We start from the raw sequence: 20,566 nt of genomic DNA, 5'->3' as shown, positions 1-20,566 counted from the left end.
AATGTAGTTGCCATAGGGGACACTATAGTTAGGGGGATAAATATGGTTCTCTGCAGCCGAGAGCGTGAGTCCCGAAGGCTGCGTTGCCTGCCTGGTGCCTGGGTTAAGGACATATCTCTTTGGAGCTGAAGAGGAACTTGGAGTGGGAGGGGAAGGATCCAGTTGTCGTGATCCATGTGGGTACCAACAACATAGGTAGGACTAAGAGGGAGGTTCTGCTGAGGGAGTGAGAGTAGCTAGGGGCAAAATTAAGCAGAGCTACAAAAGCAATAATCTCTGGATTACTCCCTGAGCCACGAGCAAATTGGCATAGGGTAAATAGGATCAGAGGGTTGAATGCATGGCTCAAAGATTGGTGTGGGAGAAGTGGGTTTCAATTCATGGGACACTGGCACTTATCCTGTGGGAAAGAGGAAGCTGTACCATTCGGACGGCCTTCACCTCCACATTGGGACCAGTCTCCTGGCGAATTGTGTAACTAGGGCTGGAGAGAGGGCTTTAAACTAAATAGTTGGGGGGGTGGGGGGGAGGCAGGGAGGAGGGTTCATGTGAGGGAAGATTTAGAAAGTTAGAGAAAGGACAAGGAAATAGTGCATGGCAATGATGGGGGTTATGAGAACCAGTGTGTGACAGGAAGGGACAGAGCGTACAAAAATAAGAGTGCTCCAGCAAATAAAGTCAGAGTAGGGAAAAATGATAAGGCAGAATTAAAGGTTCTTTATCTGAATGCTCTCAACATTCGTAACAAGATGAATTGATAGCACAAATAGAAATAAATGAGTATGATATGATAGCCAATACAGAGCTATGGTTGCAAGGTGATCAAGGCTGGGACCTGAATATTCAAGGGTATTTGACATTTCAAAAGGACAGGAGAAATGGAAAAAGAGGTTGGGTAGCGCTGTTAATAAAGGATGAGATCAGTACAAAAGTGAGAAATGATCTTGGTTCAGAAGATCAAGATGTAGAATCAGTTTGGGTAGAGATAAATAGCAAAGGAAAGAAGTCGGTGGTGGGAGTAGTTTATAGTAACAGTAGCTACACAGTAGGGCAGAGTATACATTAAGAAAAAATGGCTTGCAAGTGAGATATGGTGGTAATCTTGGGTAATTTAAATTTTCACAGATTTGACAAATCAAATTAGCAAAGGTAGCTTGGAGGGTGAGTTCATCGTGTATTTGGGACAGTTTCTTAGAACAATACATTCTAGAACCTACCTATTTTGGACCTGGTTATTTTGGACCTGGTAGTGTGTAATGAGACAGGATTAATTAAAGACCACTTAGTAAAGTATCCTCGAGGCAAGAGTCATCATAACATGATAGAATTTCACATTCAGTTTGAGGGTGAGAAATGTGAGTCTATAAATGTAAATAAAGGCAAATGCAAGGGTATGAAGACATGGGCCAGAATTTTATGCCACCCCAGCGGGTCGGATGGTGGCATGGGGGTGGCCTAAAATTAAGCGGCAGGCTCCGGGAGGCCTAACCGCCCCAATTCCGCCTCCGACCAAGTTTACGGAGGTCCGGCGGGAGGTGAGAAGCGGCCCACCCGCCCGAGGCCAATCAAGACCCTTAAGTGGCCATTTAACAGGCAGTAAAATACGGGACGCATCCCCAGGCTGGGCGGAAGTGGGTTCGGCACCGACATTTATGCCAGAGTCCGGCTCCCGTCCGCCCACTGTAAAATTCTGGCTATAGTTGGCTAAAGTGGACTAGGAAAATGGGTTAAAAGGTAAGATGGTAGAGAACCATGGCAGACATTTAAGGAGATATTTCATAACTCTCAACGAAGAGATATTTCATTGAGGGAGGAAGAAAGACTCTATCAGAAGGATGCACCATCTGTGGCTAACTAAGGAAGTTAAGTGTGGTATCAGATTGAGAGAAAAGGCAGCCAATGGTGCAAATATTAGTGGTAGGCCAGAAGATTGGAAAAATTTTAGAAACCAGCAAAGGATGACTTAAAAAAAGACAAATTGGCGTATGAGCGAAAACTAGCCAGAAGTCTAAAAACAGATAGTAAACGTTTCTACAAATATATAGAAAGGAAAAGAGTAGCTAATGTGATCATTGGTCCCTTTAAAGGGTGAGACTGGGGAATTAATAATGGGGAACAAGAAAATGGCAGAGCTTTGAACAAGTATATATCTGCCTTCACAGTAGAATACACAAAAAGCATCCCAAGAATAGCAGAAAATCAGGAGGCAAAAGAGAGGGAGGAGCTTAAAACAATCATTATTACTGGAGGAAGAAGTAATGAGAATACTAATGGGACTAAAGGCTGACAAGTCCCCTGGAGCTGATGACCTGCATCCAAGTGTCTTTAAAGGAAGTGGCTGCAGAGATGGTGGATGCATTGGTTGTAATCTTCTAAAATACCCTAGATTCTGAAAAGGTCTTAACAGAATTGGAAACTCGTAAATGTAACACCTCTGTCCAAGAAAGGACGGAGACAGAAAGCTGGAAACTATAGGCCAGTTAGCCTAATGTCTGTCATTGGGAAGATGCTAGAATACATTATTAAAGAGGTAGTAGCAGGACAGCTAGAAAATCACAATACAATCAGGTAGAGTCAACATGGTTTTGTGAAAGGAAAATAGTGTTTGACAAGTTTATTAGAGTTCTTTGAGGATGTAACAAGCAGAGTGGATAAAGGGGAATAGTAGGTGTAGTGTTTTGGATTTCCTGAAGGCATTTGATAAGGTGCCACATATAAAAGGTTACTACACAAGTTAAGAGCTCATCGTGTTGGGGATGATATGTTAACGTGGATAGAGGACTGGCTAACAGGAAACAGTGTTGAGATAAATGGATCATTTTCAGGATGGCAAAGTGTAACTAGTGGAGTGCCACAGGGATCAGTGCTGGGGCCTCAACTATTAACGATCTATTTTCATGACTTGGATGAAGGGACCAACTGTATTGTAGCCGAATTTGCTAACGATACGAAGATGGGTGGGAAAGCAAGTTGTGAGGAAGATACAAATTGTCTGCAAAGGGATATAGATCGGTTGAATGAGTGGGCAAAAATTTGGCAGATGGAGTCCAATGTGGAAAAATGTAAGGCTGTCCACTTTGGCAGAAAGAAAAGAATAATATTATTTACATGGAGAGAGACTGCAGAATGCTGTGGTACAGTGGGACCTGGGTATTCTTGTACATGAGTCACAAAAAAATCAGCGTGTGGGTACGTCAAGTAATTTGGAAGACAACTGGACTGTTGACCTTTATTGCAAGGGGGATGGAGTATAAAAGTTGGGAAGTCTTGCTACAACTGTACAGGGCATTGGTGAGAGTATTGTATACAGTTTTGGTCACCTTATTTAAGGAGGGGCATATTTACATTGGAGACCTTCAGAGAAGGTTCACTAGGCTGATTCCTGGGAAGAGGGCTTTGTCTTCTGAGGAAACATTGAGCCGGTTGGGCCTATACTCATGGGAATTTAGAAGAATGAGAGGTGATCTTGAAATATAAAAGATTCTGAGGGCCGATGCTGAGAGGATGTTTCCCCTCGTGGGGGATCTAGAACTGGGATCACAGTTTCAAATTAAGGAGTCTCCCATTTAAGACAGAGACGAGGAGGAATTTCTTCTCTGAGGGTCATTAGTGTTTGGAATTCTCTTTCCCAGCGAGCAGCGGAGGCTGGGTCTTTGAGTATATTCAAGGCTGAGTTAGACAGATTTTTGATTGACAAGGGAGGGCAGGCAGGAAAATGGAGTTAAGGCCGCAATTAGATCAGCCATGATCTTATTGAATTGCAGAGCAGGTTTGAGGGTCCAAATGGCCCACTCCTCCTATTTCTTGTGTTCTTATGATTTAGGAAGTTTTAATGACCAGCTCTCCTGGATATTCAGAGCAGAGGCTTTCTGATCTTTTCATTGGTTAAGATGTCATCACCTGAACCTCAACTGCCTTCACTTTCCCTTGTTATGGTTAATCTACAAGGTTGAAGTGTGTGATGCTAGTTTAGTGGTTTAGAAATGGAAAAACTGAGCATCGCTCTAGGCAGGGAATCTCAAAGAGAATTAGTGTTGCCTCGATAATGTAAGGCCCTACATATTAGAACTGCACTGAGTAGAGCACTACTTTTGCTTGACTCCCCAGAATAACATTTTTTCCAAGGTGGGGGAGCTATCCTGCAGTATTTACTGCAATAAATATGAACAATTACAAATGCTACCATTAAATAATTTTATATTCATTTAATAAATCCAGCCCGGAGGTAGGATACTGAAGTTTGAATGGAGCATGGGATATTTTAAATAACAATAATAAAAACAAGAAATGCTGGAACCACTCAGCAGGTCTGGCAGCATCTCTGGAAAGAGAAGCAGAGTTAACGTTTCGGGTCAGTGACCCTTCTTCGGAACTAGCAAATATTAGAAATGTCAAAGGTTATAACCGGGTTGGGGCAAGAGATAACAAAGGAGAAGGTGTAGATTGGACAAGGCCACATAGCTGACCAAAAGGTCATGGAGCAAAGGCAAACAATATGTTAATAGTGTGTTGAAAGACAAAGCATTAGTACAGATAGGGTGTTAACGGACTGAACATTGAACAGCAGCAAGTACAAACATGAAAAAAAAACAGTGGGTAAGCAAATTGAACAAACTAAGATGAAATGAAATAAACACAAAAAAAAAGATTGTAAAAAATGTAAAAAAGAGAAAAAATAACAAAGTAAAATGGGGAGCCCGTCATGCTCTGAAATGATTGAACTCAATGTTCAGTCCGGCAGGCTGTAGTGTGCCTAATCGGTAGATGAGATGCTGTTCCTCGAGCTTGCGTTGATGTTCACTGGAACACTGCAGCAATACCAGGGCAGAGATGTGAGCATGAGAGCAGGGGGGTGTGTTGAAATAGCAAGCAACCGGAAGCTCAGGGTCCTGCTTGCGGACTGAGCGGAAGTGTTCCGCAAAGCGGTCACCCAGTCTGTGTTTGGTCTCCCCAATGTAGAGGAGACCACATTGTGAGCAGCGAATACAGTATACTACATTGAAAGAAGTACAAGTAAATTGCTGCTTCACCTGAAATGAGTGTTTGGGGCCTGGGATAGTGAGAGAGGAGGTAAATAGGCAGGTATTACACCTCCTGCAATAACAATACTGACCACGGGGAAATGCCTCTGTTCTTGCCTCCCATTGTAACTTAAATTGGTGAAATAATGTTAGTTATATAATATCAAAGGGATTTTAATGGTTGGTTGAAGAATTTCTGAAATGTTTGACCATACTGATTGTGAAATTTTAATCGATGTTCGAGCAGTTTGCATTTATGATTGAATGCTTTCAATTGGCTCAGGTTTATGAAACCTATTAAAGCATATTGCACCTACTGTTAGATCTTTTGGGAAATCCACGTGTATTCCAGGCATGCACAACAGTTTTTACATTGCTTGATGTTTGCAAATTGGCCTCAAATCTGACTCATTGTCTGTCTGCTACGTTTTAAAAAGGTATTTGATCTATTGTTTTTTAGAAGTGAACGAATTTCGTAAGTATTTTCAAACTAGTTCTAGACTTTGAAGAGTCTTTGCATGGAGTGGAACGGAAAGATGGGTAAGTGACCTGGACAGCAGAATGAATGCTGAACAATGTCAGAGTGTGATTTTCCATCCCTCTCCTTGTAAGTGCACAGCAAGGATGTGGAAACCTTTGGTTGTAGGATTTGCATCTTTTCACAGCTTTATAGGCTTTAGGTGGTAGTCTTGCTTTCAAAGGCAGTCCTGACGTCAGATAAATTCTTGTAGTATAAAGGAGATGGAATGTATGCTTCCTGAGGCAGAGAATATCACCTTAGATAGTTGTTTTGTTCCCTACCATTAAGATGCTGGTAAGACAGTGATGGTAAAAGCATTATTAAAATTCATCAATATTAAAATTTATTTTCAAAGGAATAGTTAAATGGTCTTGCTGATATATGCTGGGGGAAAAAAGTGCAGCTACATTTCCTTCATTGAGTTATTACTCTTGTTGTATAAGAATATTCACATAGGCTTTCCTTATAAATGGAATTTACGTTATATTTCAGTGATGCATTTACAGATGATCCTGAATTGTGCTCAAGGGCTGACTTCAGAGATGGTTGGTTAACTTCAAATGCATATACATAGCTGACAAATACATTTCAGCATCAAATTTATTTTAGTCGTCATTGCTCAAAAAAACATTGCTGGTAATTATTAGTAAAAACGGTACAGTGGATATTGATTCAGTTGTTAAAGCCCATCAGTTAACTCTGGAACAAGATTCTAGTTCATAAGCAAAAGCAGCTTAGCCAGTTTTTGTTAAGAATTAGAACACTGTTCTAATGCAATGCAGCCTTCTTTAACCATAGCATTAATTAAATAGTTTACTTTCCCACACAGCAGTTTCTCAAAAGGTGTACAGATCTTAATACTTAATTTTTCTGAGATTGACTAGATGTCCAAAGAGTGAAGTGTAATAAGTAGCAATGAAACATGATGCAGCCACTTGAGATATTTATGCTTCCTTCCTCTGTGGAATTAGTTTGATTTGCCTATTCTTTCAAATTAATTCATCAGATATTGTCACTAACATTTTAAAATGGAAATCAGCAGGAAATTATTTCAGTACTTTTTAGTACTAATTTCATGATACCTTTACAATTCAGAGCAGCCACCAGTACTTATGCTCTTCAGTTTATATTTCATGGCCTAATTTAAAAATGAATAATTCAGAACACTTACATTAACAATCTCCTGGGCTGAAGTGTATGCCCATCTTGCCAAACATTGCAATAAATTATGTCCTATTAAATATAAATAAATTATGAGATGAGGCGGTTGCTTGTTTATTCTCCCGAAGGTTAATCAGTATATTTCACTTTTCCGCGTTAACTGACTGACTGTGTAAAAAGGATTAGGTAATCATTACCTCCTGATTGTAGCACAGCTCTAAATGGCACATTTGCTAGTAGCAAAGAGAATGAAAGAATAGAAGTTATGGTGTTCCATAACTACTTCTGTCAAGATATAAAATTGGATCATTAGAGGCAGCCACATTTTACTGTGATGCAAGGAGGATGGACACGATTTCTGAAAAATGCAATTTTTTTTATCAACAAACTTGATTTATTTTCGTGGCTATGGAACATAGCTGTAGATTATAAAGCTAGGCTCAAGTAGTATCCAGTGTCCTTCTGTACTTAAAAGAAAATGTTTTACAGCATTTTTCCAAAAGCAGGGAGTTATTACTCTGACAAACTGGCAATTTCAGTTTGTACATAGAGGATAAATCCAGGGGAACAAAGGAATACCCAGTTTATACTATGTGCGAAAATATCTCTACAATCTTGACCTGATATATGAAGATCTTCACTTGAATAAATAGTGCTCTTATTCATTTAATCTCTGTGCGCACAAATGAGATATAATTATCCCATAAAGGAATGGTTTAGGTTTGTTCCATTTTAATTTTTTGAATCGAAATCTATGGTTTGGGCCCTACCCCACCACCCATTCAAAACCAAAGGAAAGTAATCTAAGGAAACTGTTCCTTTGGAAACATGTACCTCTTGTCAGACAATATTTGCCCAGTCTACTTTGTATAAAACCTCATTTAGACTACACTGGAGGAGACAGCACTGAAAAGGTCATGTAACAGCAGCAGTGTTACATCCATAATAAATACTGGAACAACTTGAAGCCACATCAGGTTGGAAGAGACCTCTGGTTTCGTTAGAAGGTCTCTATTCAGCTAATAAGAAGCATGGGTCTGCCTATGAGAGCTTGAGTGTGTTTCGTATGCATAAAATATCTGGACAGGTTTGAATTCCAACGAGGAATACTTCAGTTAAATTAAACATCCATTAAGTATTGTTCTCCTATGAATGAATGAAATAATCGACTATTCCATTAATGTAACATCTCACATTTTTTCCTAGATATATTCGGCACTAAATGCTTCTCATAGTCAAGGTAGATCTTTTTGGGCTTTAATACTAAAGCAAAATGCTGCGGCTGCTGGAAGTCTGAAACACAAACAGAAAATGCTAGAAATACTCAGGTCAGGCTGTATCTATGGAGAGAAAAACAGTTAACGTTTTAGGTTGATGACATTTCATCAGAACTGGCAGAGGTTAGAAATGTAATAGGTTTTGAGCAAGTGGAGGGTGGGGAATGGGAGAAGAACCAAAAGGAAGGTCTCTGATCGGGTGGAGGGCTGGTGACATTAAATGACAAAAAGTGTCATGGTACAAAGCCAAGTAAAGAAACTAAAGATGTGTCTGGATGAGGTGTGGATGGCTGTATAGCAGCTGTCTGAACACACACACAAGGGATTAAGAAAGAAATGAAGAGGGTGCAGCAAAACACAAGAAAAGTGCCCAGTCAAAAGATGAGGTGCTGTTTCTTGAGCTTGCGTTGAGCTTCATTGGAACACTGTAGCAGTCCAAGGACAGAAAGGTCAGAGTGGGAGCAAGGTGGAGAATTAAAATGATAAATGACAGGAAGCTCATGGTCGACTGGGCACTTTACAGCCTTCCAGACTCAACATTGAGTTCAATAATTTTAAATCATAACCTCTGGCCCTTTTTTCCCCCTTTTTCTCATTTTTGTTTTTGTTTGCTGATTTCTCGCACCCCCACCTACCTTGTTTCTTAATCCCTTTAGTTTGTGTTCAGACAGCTGCTACACACCCATCTACTCCTCATCCAGACACATCTTTTGTTTCTTTACTTGGCTAGATGAAATCTTTTGTCATTTAATGTCTCCTGCCCTATTACAGAGCTTCCCTTCTGTTGTTCAAAACCTATTACATTTCTAACCTTTGCCAGTTCTGATGAAAGGTCATTTACCTGAAATGTTAATTCTGCTTTTCTCTTCTCAGATGCTGCCTGACCTGCTGAGTATTTCCAGCATTTTCTGTTTGGCTTTTTGAGCTTTGTTTGAAATAGCAGTTGTTCCTATCTGCAAGAAAAACGAACAGCCTAACATAACTATCCAAATGTTCCGTTTAAAAGACTTCAGAATTTAAAAAATAACTGCTGACAATACTATAAGAATGAAACAGTATTCAGAGATTACTTTGAATTGTACATTTTTAATGGGGTTTTATGTCACTAAACTGAAGATGAATCTCTGCTGTCTGCATTTTTATTCCTTCCCTAGTTTTTGTTCTTTGTTTTACCTAATTAGTTTTATTTAGTTTTGAACATTCTCCTTCAGGTTTATGGTTTTCTTTCTGGTCTAGCTGTCGTGTCTATTTTTCCTCCTTCTGGGGAAATAGGCTACAGCCAAAATACAGTTGTAGCTGGGAGACACTGAATGCAAACATGCATTTCAAAAGACGTTGCAGCCTAAACAAGGTGTTAGGGGATTATCTGTGTGTGTGTGTGTGTGTGTAGATCTTTCCACTATTCTCTTCTATCATAGTAGAGCAGTTCTAGGTGAAATAATTGTCTGCCAGAAAAGCATCTTTATGTACTGAGGGAACTGAATTGCTATTGGCATAGAGTAATATTTTAGCGAAATAGAGTGTCGTCTTACTAATGCATTAATATTTGATTTAATCTGCAATGGTAGTCCTCTATTAAAGCAAAACTAGACAAACTTCGATTTATTCAGTCACTACTGCGTATGGATGGATGTTACTCGCTTCCATGTATATCTTTTTGAATGTTAATATTTAGAATTAGGAATTTGCAGATATTTGTGGTTACCAAACACAGCTGTGGTTTGTGGGGGGAAAAGACATTGATGCCAGTGAGACAAGGTTAAGCATGAATTAGTTGTTATGTTGCTGTTTTGTGCCATTTACACCCAGTTTCACAGCACATCCGTTTTAATGACAGCAATTGCGTTAGGAGGAGAAAAGGGATATAAAACTAACTACCTATTTGAATTAATAAGCAGTGTATTGTGTTAATAATCAGGTCTCATTGTTCCCGCACTGGATTGCGCTAGTGAAGAATAAACGACTGCCAGAAAGACCCATGTAATGTTATGTGCCGCAAACATTTAGTATTGTACCATTGAACTCCAAACCAGATGGTTTTTTGCCTTAAGTCTGTTTACCCATTTTTAGTTAAGGCGTTAACTCCTGTTACAGAATATTGCATTTCCGTAGTTAGGTTGAAAGGGCATCAAAAAAAAGTTGCGACACAAATTTTACTCTGCAAAATTGTACTGGCTTTAAGTTGAACAGAGATCGGCGGTGCGCTTTAAAGATGTTGATCCGCCCATGTGGAGCTGCTGCGATATTCAGTGCGGCGGCTCATTAACACTGATGCAATGCCCCAGCCCCCCTCCCCCCAAAATGATGTGACGGGGGACGAGGATTCAGGTGCCGTGATCGGCGTCTGGTCAGCTGAGGAGCGGGTGCTGGGGCCCTATTTAAAGCGCCCCAGCACCTGCTTCTTCCCAACTGCCAAATAGTTACTCTACTTTGTCCCAGTGTCCTGTGCAGTTGAGATCTTCTTCCACCCAAGTACAACCTTTTTTCCTGTAGGGCTACTGCACCTGGGTGCATAATCTTAATTTTGCACATACAAAGTGAGATTGAATTACATCAGAAAAGGATAAAACACTCTCAGAAATAAAGTCATTATTCAATAATATCAATATATTATGGGCTTTTCATGAATGTAAACAGGTGCAGACTAATATGCATTTTGAGTCTCTACTCGTGTTTCATTTAAATTGTATTTAAAAATACATGTAACTAAAAGTAGAACTATTTTCCAAAGAACCAGAAAAATATGTTTCCCTTGTAGCTGCATTGCAAATCTGAAATATTAAATCAATAATTATGATAAACTGGTGCAGAAGCAAAGTGAACGCCAACATCTATAAGTGTGCCAACTGTCATATATGAAAAACTAGTACAACAGCACATATTTCCTCAAAGCCTGAAAAGAAACCTTGCAGCTAGAAGTTAGAGCAATTAGACTGTGGAATAACCTTTGGATTTTTGCCTGGTTCTTTAAATGCAAAGATGGCAGAGGCGCACTCCAGATTGGCCCCACGGTTCAGCGATGCCTCCCTGCTCATTCTCCTCCAAGCTGTGCGGGCAAGGCGGAAAGTCCTTTTCCCCAGCGATGGTAAGAAGAGGCCCCCTGCCTGACCAAGGCAGCCTGGCTGGAGGTGGTAGAAGAGGTCAGTAGCTATGGGGCCATCCGGCGTGAATGGGTCCAATGCCGGAAGAGGATGAACGATCTGCTTTGCACCGCAAAAGTAAGTGGCACTTTGTATCATGGCCTCACTGAACCTGAGAGTGGCACATGTGTGCCACTGCCATGCCAAAGACAGGGAGGTTTAGCACGGAGGAATGAAGTGATGTGAATGATGAAAGTATGAAAGAACTCGCACTTGTCTGCTGCTCAGAGCATGGCACCTACATGAGTGGCTCACTCAGGAGTGCACACCGAGCCTTCCCCACTTTTGGGCCCAGCACCCCACTTGTGATGTGTCGTTTTGCCTTGCTGTGCTTAATCTCTGCCTCCTGGCTCCTCCAAGCAAAGAGGGCCCACAATATTCGTGAGGTGAGTCAGACTGGTGGAGGAGTGCCAGATGTGAAGATGCTGACACAGGCAGAGGAGGAGGTCCTTGAACTGGCTGCAACACATGTGAACTGTGCAGTTGGTGACTTTGAGCTTGGGATCCTGGGTGAACATGCAGCCATTTGATGCACAATGATCACTGAAAATCATTCAGTTTGGGACAATGCTGTTATAATAGTCAGATGCTCACCATAAAGACTCAGTGTGCTCTTCTCTTTGTATCTTGCAGTTCTGAGTTTGTATCCAACGTTCTGAGTTGGCCCTGGCAGCCCAGGACACCTCCTGCACCTCTGAGGAAGAGACATCCTCCGAGGACGCAGCATCCCATGACACTCCTGCACCTTCCACCAGTGCAAATAATTTCACCTTGGTGGGAATCCGGTCGGCTTTACAATCTGGATCACAAGCTGATAGCACCACACATGCCCCCGAGCAGCTGACTGAGGCTGAGAAAGCTGATGCCCATGACTTTTGGAGGGTTGAGAGTGGCCAGGCACATGGCATGCTGGAGCTGCAGCAGTAGCCATGGCGACATCTGGTGGAGATGCCACAGGCCATATGCAGCCTTGAGTGGACGATGGGACATCTGCCATGTCCCAGTCGTTTAAGCACATGGCTTCATCCATGGAGACTATGGCGCCCTCCTGGTGAACTAGATTCAATTAATATGTGCTGACCTGCAATCCCTCGCCGAGGCCATCAGATCCACAAATCAGTGACAAGGCGAGAGGGGCACAGAGACTGTCCCTGCCCCTGCTCCTTCCCAGGGGAGCAGCGAGATTCAAAGGAGCCTTGAGATGGATGGATGAGCCTGTACGCCATATCTGGGGTCCCCCCTCAAGGTGATTCCAATGTGGACACTGGCCCCTCCGCCGGTGAGTTCAGCTCCAGCAGCCACGACGTCTGAGGAGAGTTCTGCGCTGACACAGGATTCCCCCAGCCAGCCGGGATCCTCTAGGCCTCATGTGCGCAGAGGAAGACCGCCAAAGTCATCCACAGCCAAAGGGCATTCTGATCAGCTGCCTTCCTCCAATCAGGCTGCTAGCAAAGAAGTGGCAGTGCAAAGGAGCACCCACAGGCATTTCAGAAAAACACCGTTCCACAAATGAGTATGCACGGGTGACGCAACACTCTTTAAAAGTTAAATCACTGAATGTTCTTCAGTAACGTGCGTTGCTTTTACTGTGTGAATGAAGTGTGCCAGCATGTACCGATCGTGTCTTCTTCCTTTACATCATTGGCCTTTCGGAACTGCCAGCGCATGGAATAACATCATTGCCATGCCAGTACCTTTCCACAGATACATTAACATGGACATTGGCTCAGTCTGCTGCTGCCATTAATGGTGGAGACAAAGATGTTGCAGATGCAGACTGCTGCACAACAGATGAACGAGGTTGATGTGTGGCTTACAGAGCACCTGGTGGTCTTTATGGCATGGAGAACCATTGATCAATAAGGCATTGCCGTGCATCCCATGCTCGTTGCTCACCCTGCGTGCAGCGCCTGGATCCTCTCCTCCCATGCGCCTTTCCTGCTGCAAGCCCTTTGCATCTCCATTGTCCGAGGAGGAGTCCTGCTCACGTCTTTCCTCATCCTGTAAGGTCTCCCCCCTATTGAGTGCGTAGTTATACAGAGCACAGCAAACATCAACGATACAAGCTACCCCTTCTGGCTCGTGGTATAGGGCATCACCCGATCTATCCAGGCAGTGGAAGTGCTTTCTCAGCATGCCGATTGCCTGCTCAGTGGTGGCTCTTGTAGCTCTGTGGCTTGCGTTGTATCCCTCCTCTGCATCACTGGTGGGGTTTTCTCACTGGTATCAGGAGCCATATCTGCAAGGGGTAGCCCTTGTTTCCAAAGAGCCACCCCTCGATCTGAGTCAGTTCGGTGAACAGCAAAGCTCCCTTGGGACTAACACCGGACGATGGTGTTATGGCAGCTGCCTGGAAAGCGGGCACAGATTTGCATAAAGCGCTTACGGTGGTCACATACTAGCTGCGCGTTGAGGGAGTGGAAGCCCTTTCGGTTGCAATATGCAGTTGGTCACCCGGTGGGAGCCTTGATGGCCACATGGGTGCAATCTATGACCCCTTGAACCTGTGGGAATTCTGCGATATAGCCAAATCCGATGGCCCTATCGGCCTGGCTCGCCGAGTCTGTCCTGAAGCGGATATAGTGTCCGGCCCTCCGGTATAGGGCATTGGTGACCTCTCTGGTGCAGCGGTGCACTGCTGACTGTGACCCCACATAGGTCGCCGATGGGTTCTTAAAATGATGTAGAGGCGTAGAAGCTGAGAACTGCTGTCACTTTGAGGGCCACAGGTTCAGGATGTCCACGGAAGCCCATCGGCTGCAGGTCCTCGTTGAGCAGGGCACAAAGATGTGCTACTGCCTCTCTGGACATTCGCAGTCGCTTTTGACACTGGCGCTCAGACATCTGCAGGTATGTCTTGGGGGACCTGTAGATGCGCGGCAAGCTATAGTGTCGAGGTTGCCTTGGGGGCTGCTGCTGCTCATGACTGTAGGCTCCTACATGGGTTGCACCTGCCCCTTGGTTTTGCCTATGGTACATATCGCTCCTCACAACAAGCAGATCAATGATTATAGAGTGTACCATCCCCATTTCGAAATTGCAATTAAACTCTGTTCCTTCACTTCTTCAAAGGTACCCAACAGGGTAAAGATTGATGTTGGCTGGTACATCAGGTGCTTTCATGCATTAACTATGTGACGTGGCATTGATTGGTCCAGTAGCCAGATTACCTTTACACACCTACCATTTGTGGCACCCTCCCCACATACAGGGCTCCCGGAGTGCCTTTGTTCCTTCACTCACACAAACATTCAATGGCACAGAGTGCCCCCCTTTACAGAGGGAGGGTACACAGTTGATCCCTTCATGCCTTCAGAGTTGTGCCCCCGGTAATACCATCTGCCCTCCCACCTCCCTTCATGCCTGCAGAGTTTTGCGCATGGCATTACTGTTCCCCCTCCCACCTCCGTACACATACATGCAGAGTTGAGCCTGTATCGCAAGATTTGCCTGCACAGACTCCAATGCCTTGTTACTTTTGCTGGCCTGCCGGCTTTTCTTAGTTGCAAACGTGAGAGACGTCTGCTCGCAGGAGAATGCAGAACTGAGAGGTAGCAGGATGCATAATGAGGCAAGGTAAGTAGCGCTTTGAATATATAAATTGAGGTGCTGCTGCCCAGTGGTGGGGGGGGGGGGGGGTTGCTGCCGCCAGTGAAATGGAGCGGAGCCTTTCCAGTGTTGGGGAGTGTGGCGGGCCTCTCACAGAAGTATTTTCTGGCTCCCCGCCCCCCTTGACGCCGGGGGCTGGTAAAATTCAGCTTAGTATAGTGTAACATTTCCAGTAGCCCTGTTAAAATTAATGATCCTACCTCTTTCTCCCTGTCTGGAAGGAAGAAATGCAATGATAGGTGGCAACAGTTGAGGGGGTAGTAAATTAAAGTTAATATCTTTTAGAATGGGGTATTGTGGCTATAATGTGTTTTTTTTTAGACCTTTTTTGAAACGTCCGTAGTTTATACTACTGCAGATTGACTACAGTGGATTATAAAGAATACCAATTTCCAGGACTGTATAACGTAATATGTAGTCCCTTGATCTCCAGGAGCTTTGTTCTAGTCTAAATAAGACTGCTGGAATGAATGTTAAGTTTGTTGCAGTCTAAAGTCAGGTCATAGTGTGAATAGCCCTACAGTACAAATTGGTACTGAACTGTAAATTTCAAAAAGGCCATAGGATTGTATTGTGTAAATTAGGAAAAATTCACTGGCCAAATCTGAAATGCTTTATGCATTAAGACAAATTGTTGCGGTAGAGTACAGAGAGCTTTTTATGTTGCTTGGTGCTTTCTCTAGATACCCAAAGTAAAAATATTTTGCAACTCTACCATTGACATCCTTCATCCTGATGCACACAAACATTCACAAGTTTTTTTTTCTTCTCTCTTGCCCCGTTTTTTGAGCAGTGAACCAATCTGAAGTATGCTTCCAAGGGCATACCAACCCTACAGTACCTGACCCAAGCGGTCATTTCTCATTTGGAGTATAGGTGATGAGTTTCAGCAGGCTACTTGACTAAAACTGGCAGGTCACAACTGTCCTGATTCTATTCTAACTGATGCTTGTGTATGCACTTTCCAACAAGGCCTATTGGTTAGTGATCATGGAATGGCAATCCAGATTTTTTGTGTCTCAGGGAATCAAGGGATATGGGGAGAGGGTGGGAAAGTAGAGTTGCAGCCAAAGATCAGCCATGATCACATTGAATGGTGGAGCAGCCTCGACAGGCTGTATAGTCTACTCCTAATCTTATTTCTTATATCCTTATGCTGGAAATACTAGGGGCCCAACCAAAATCAGCTAATACAGCAAATGGTGGGAATTTTTCAAGAATATCTGGGACCTTCCTGGTCCGTATATAGCTCAGAAAGACTTCCATTTATATAGCACCTTTCATGACCTCAGGAAATCCCAAATCTCTTTAAAGCCATGAAGTATTTTTTTCAAGTGCAGTCACTGTTTCAATGTAGGAAATAAATCAGTACTATTGCCCTGGTACATTTATCAATTGAACTCTTGAAGGAGATTGACCAGCTAAATTTCAACAGTTTTCTTTGGTGCAATTGCATTTTTTCCAGGGAAGTTAAATTAGCAGGAAACATAGCCAGAAAGCACAACCACAATAGAAATGATTTTGGAAAGTATACAGTTTGCTCGTGTATCTGACTTTAGTTTTTCTAATAAACAATACCTTGAAAGTAAGACAAACATGTCTCTTCTAATCTCCCTAACTTTACTAATGTTCACTGATTAAACTTCAGCACATACAGGTCTGGATAAATCATGTGCATTAGAGTTAGTGAATAACTAATTATTTTTCTCCCATTTTCTCTTTTGCACCTCAAAGCAGGTGCCTACATTGTTCCTGATATTCAAATGGTCATTTTGATTACAGAAATGAATAATACACAATGATCAGGAAAATGAGACTTTATCACCATGGAAATTCTATCACTGGCTTATGTTGAAATGCACTCTTCGCCCTTTATTATTTTTATCAAATATTCTTATTTGCTGCTAATATTGTATCATTAATTTCTACAGGGAATCAGAAGACACTGCTTTGCTGTTTCTTAAAGAGATTTACAAATCGATGGGCATCAGCCCTGAACAGCCGCAGCATTGATAGTCGTAGGCTGTGCTGGATTTACCTCAGCAATATTGGTAAGCTTTGGCTCATTATTTAATGTTCTCTTTTGAATTTTCTTTTGATGGTCTAAGTCAATATTTGAATTTGAGTCAAATAACAACTCCTGAATATCAATAACTTGGATTTTATTTCTGTATGTAATTTTGCCATAGTAAAACTTGTTTAACCAGTAAAATGTACAGTATTTCACAAATTAAACCCTGTGAAATAGATGATCTATAGTTTCTTGCTATCCTAAATGGATACCTGGATCCTTTGAAGCAGTCATGTTTGTTTGGAGGAGTTTTCCACAAAAATTGGATTTGGCTTTGTAATGAGAAGAGAATTGAGAAAGTGGACCCCAAGAAATTCAGGGCTAATTTGATTTGGAGGTTGACTGGAAAGAATTTGCGTACATTGAACAAATTGGGCACTGAGACAAACACTAAATCAAATTTGAAAGGACTGCTGGTTTGTCACTTTGAGCCTGATCTCAATGTTGATATAGACGGCTGTAAAGGTGCATTAACAGAAGTAACTTCCGGAAAATGCACAACTCGTTACGAATGCAGAGAATGTAATCTTTGAGAGGCGAGGGAAAGCTGATGGAATCAGTCTTCTGGGAGACGTATGGAACATCTATTGGGCATATCATTGTGATTTGCTGGACAAATTTTACATTGAATAGCTGAAGATGATCAAAGCGGGCCTATAAAGTGGGTGGGTGTAAGCATGGAGGTAAGACTGCATTTATGGAGATCCAAATATATATATTTAAATTGGAAAATGTTGGAACAATTGATGGGAGTTCCCTCAGAAGTTAATTATCTGCTTAGTTTGGTCTAATTGGACAAAATAGCTCTGGTGTAATCTGTTAATCATGAATAACAAATACAATATCCGGATCTTTTTTGGAATAACAAAACTGGGCATTAAACATCCTTGATAAGACAGAGGGAAATGCAGATGCCTTGCCGTCAGTGTGTCTGAACTAGAGACAAGACTGATATAATGTGGCAACCCCAGGTTATAATGAAAATCTTTCTACTTTGCAGAATATCATAATGGAACAGTGGGAAGAAATTGAGTTACCTGGTGATTTTTGTAAATTTGGAAGAAACTTGCAGCACGTTGGGTCGCAATTGATAAAAAAAATCATTAGAAAGGAAGGGAATCTTGAATGATTTTTATAGCACTGATCTATAACCTATATTCTGATGCAACAACAGTTGTTGAGATGGGAACATTTTAAATTAATCCAAATGAAATTAAGACAGATGTGAAGCAGGAAGCCCCTTTTTCCCCCTTCGCTGTTTAACATTGCTTTTTGTTCTCTATCATGTAACTTGAAAAATAATGTTTTGGATTTTTAATTAAATTGATTGAAACTAAAAGTCAGGGTTAGTCCCCTTGTTTTGCTGATGTGCATGGTGCACATTCAGGTATGACCAACATCTTAAGGATATTGTAATCTCTTAGCACTAAAATCATTCTGGAAATCAATATCAAAAAGATTACAAATTTAATTTGGCACCTATGAATAAGGTACGTTAATCCCTGAATCTTCTTTGGGCCTCCTTATCTCGAGAGACAATGGATACGCGCCTGGAGGTGGTCAGTGGTTTGTGAAGCAGCGCCTGGAGTGGCTATAAAGGCCAATTCTGGAGTGACAGGCTCTTCCACAGGTGCTGCAGAGAAATTTGTTTGTTGGGGCTGTTGCACAGTTGGCTCTCCCCTTGCGCCTGTCTTTTTTCCTGCCAACTACTAAGTCTCTTCGACTCGCCACAATTTAGCCCTGTCTTTATGGCTGCCCGCCAGCTCTGGCGAATGCTGGCAACTGACTCCCACGACTTGTGATCAATGTCACACGATTTCATGTCGCGTTTGCAGACGTCTTTATAACGGAGACATGGACGGCCGGTGGGTCTGATACCAGTGGCGAGCTCGCTGTACAATGTGTCTTTGGGGATCCTGCCATCTTCCATGCGGCTCACATGGCCAAGCCATCTCAAGCGCCGCTGACTCAGTAGTGTGTATAAGCTGGGGGTGTTGGCCGCTTCAAGGACTTCTGTGTTGGAGATATAGTCCTGCCACCTGATGCCAAGTATTCTCCGAAGGCAGCGAAGATGGAATGAATTGAGACGTCGCTCTTGGCTGGCATACGTTGTCCAGGCCTCGCTGCCGTAGAGCAAGGTACTGAGGACACAGGCCTGATACACTCGGACTTTTGTGTTCCGTGTCAGTGCGCCATTTTCCCACACTCTCTTGGCCAGTCTGGACATAGCAGTGGAAGCCTTACCCATGCGCTTGTTGATTTCTGCATCTAGAGACAGGTTACTGGTGATAGTTGAGCCTAGGTAGGTGAACTCTTGAACCACTTCCAGAGCGTGGTCGCCAATATTGATGGATGGAGCATTTCTGACATCCTGCCCCATGATGTTCGTTTTCTTGAGGCTGATGGTTAGGCCAAATTCATTGCAGGCAGACGCAAACCTGTCGATGAGACTCTGCAGGCATTCTTCAGTGTGAGATGTTAAAGCAGCATCGTCAGCAAAGAGGAGTTCTCTGATGAGGACTTTCCGTACTTTGGACTTCGCTCTTAGACGGGCAAGGTTGAACAACCTGCCCCCTGATCTTGTGTGGAGGAAAATTCCTTCTTCAGAGGATTTGAACGCATGTGAAAGCAGCAGGGAGAAGAAAATCCCAAAAAGTGTGGGTGCGAGAACACAGCCCTGTTTCACACCACTCAGGATAGGAAAGGGCTCTGATGAGGAGCCACCATGTTGAATTGTGCCTTTCATATTGTCATGGAATGAGGTGATGATACTTAGTAGCTTTGGTGGACATCCGATCTTTTCTAGTAGTCTGAAGAGACCACGTCTGCTGACGAGGTCAAAGGCTTTGGTGAGATCAATGAAAGCAATGTAGAGGGGCATCTGTTGTTCACGGCATTTCTCCTGTATCTGACGAAGGGAGAACAGCATGTCAATAGTCGATCTCTCTGCACGAAAGCCACACTGTGCCTCAGGGTAGACGCGCTCGGCCAGCTTCTGGAGCCTGTTCAGAGCGACTCGAGCAAAGACTTTCCCCACTATGCTGAGCAGGGAGATTCCACGGTAGTTGTTGCAGTCACCGCGGTCACCTTTGTTTTTATAGAGGGTGATGATGTTGGCATCGCGCATGTCCTGGGGTACTGCTCCCTCGTCCCAGCACAGGCATAGCAGTTCATGTAGTGCTGAGAGTATAGCAGGCTTGGCACTCTTGATTATTTCAGGGGTAATGCTGTCCTTCCCAGGGGCTTTTCCGCTGGCTAGGGAATCAATGGCATCACTGAGTTCCGATTTGGTTGGCTGTATGTCCAGCTCATCCATGACTGGTAGAGGCTGGGCTGCATTGAGGGCAATCTCAGTGACAGCATTCTCCCTGGAGTACAGTTCTAGGTAGTGCTCAACCCAGCGGTCCATCTGTTTGCGTTGGTCAGTGATTATGTCCCCCGATTTAGATTTGAGGGGGGTGATCTTCTTGATGGTTGGCCCAAGAGCTCTCTTCATGCCATCATACATTCCTCTGATGTTTCCGGTGTCTGAGGCCAGCTGAATATGACTGCATAGGTGTTGCCAGTAGTCGTTTGCGCAACGCCTAGCTGTTCTTTGTGCAGTACTTCTGGCTGCTTTAAGTGCTGCGGATGTTAAATCGCTGGGGGCTTTCTTGTAGTTCAAAAGTGCAATGCGCTTAGCGGCTATGACAGGTTCCAGCTCTTCATTATGAGATTGAAACCAGTCTGCATTTCTCTTCGCACTTTTGCCGTAGGTGGTCAAAGCT

The 20,566-nt window shown here is 43.0% G+C and overlaps 1 protein-coding gene across 1 annotated transcript in view; it reads left to right on the top strand.

Moving 5' to 3' along the window:
• Positions 1 to 20,566, top strand: part of sec23ip (SEC23 interacting protein) — a 155,492-nt gene that overhangs the window by 116,488 nt on the left and 18,438 nt on the right. Inside the window, exon 18 of the mRNA XM_068052891.1 lies at positions 16,660 to 16,779. Within this exon, the coding sequence (XP_067908992.1) occupies positions 16,660 to 16,741 (82 nt within the window). The 3' untranslated portion in view covers positions 16,742 to 16,779. The remainder of the gene's footprint in view (positions 1 to 16,659; positions 16,780 to 20,566) is intronic.

The sequence above is a fragment of the Heterodontus francisci genome, chromosome 20, assembly GCF_036365525.1.
Source record: "Heterodontus francisci isolate sHetFra1 chromosome 20, sHetFra1.hap1, whole genome shotgun sequence".
NCBI classification, from domain to species: Eukaryota; Metazoa; Chordata; class Chondrichthyes; order Heterodontiformes; family Heterodontidae; genus Heterodontus; species Heterodontus francisci.
Note: the sequence above shows the minus strand (reverse complement) of the source record. Positions and strands in the feature narration are given on the sequence as shown.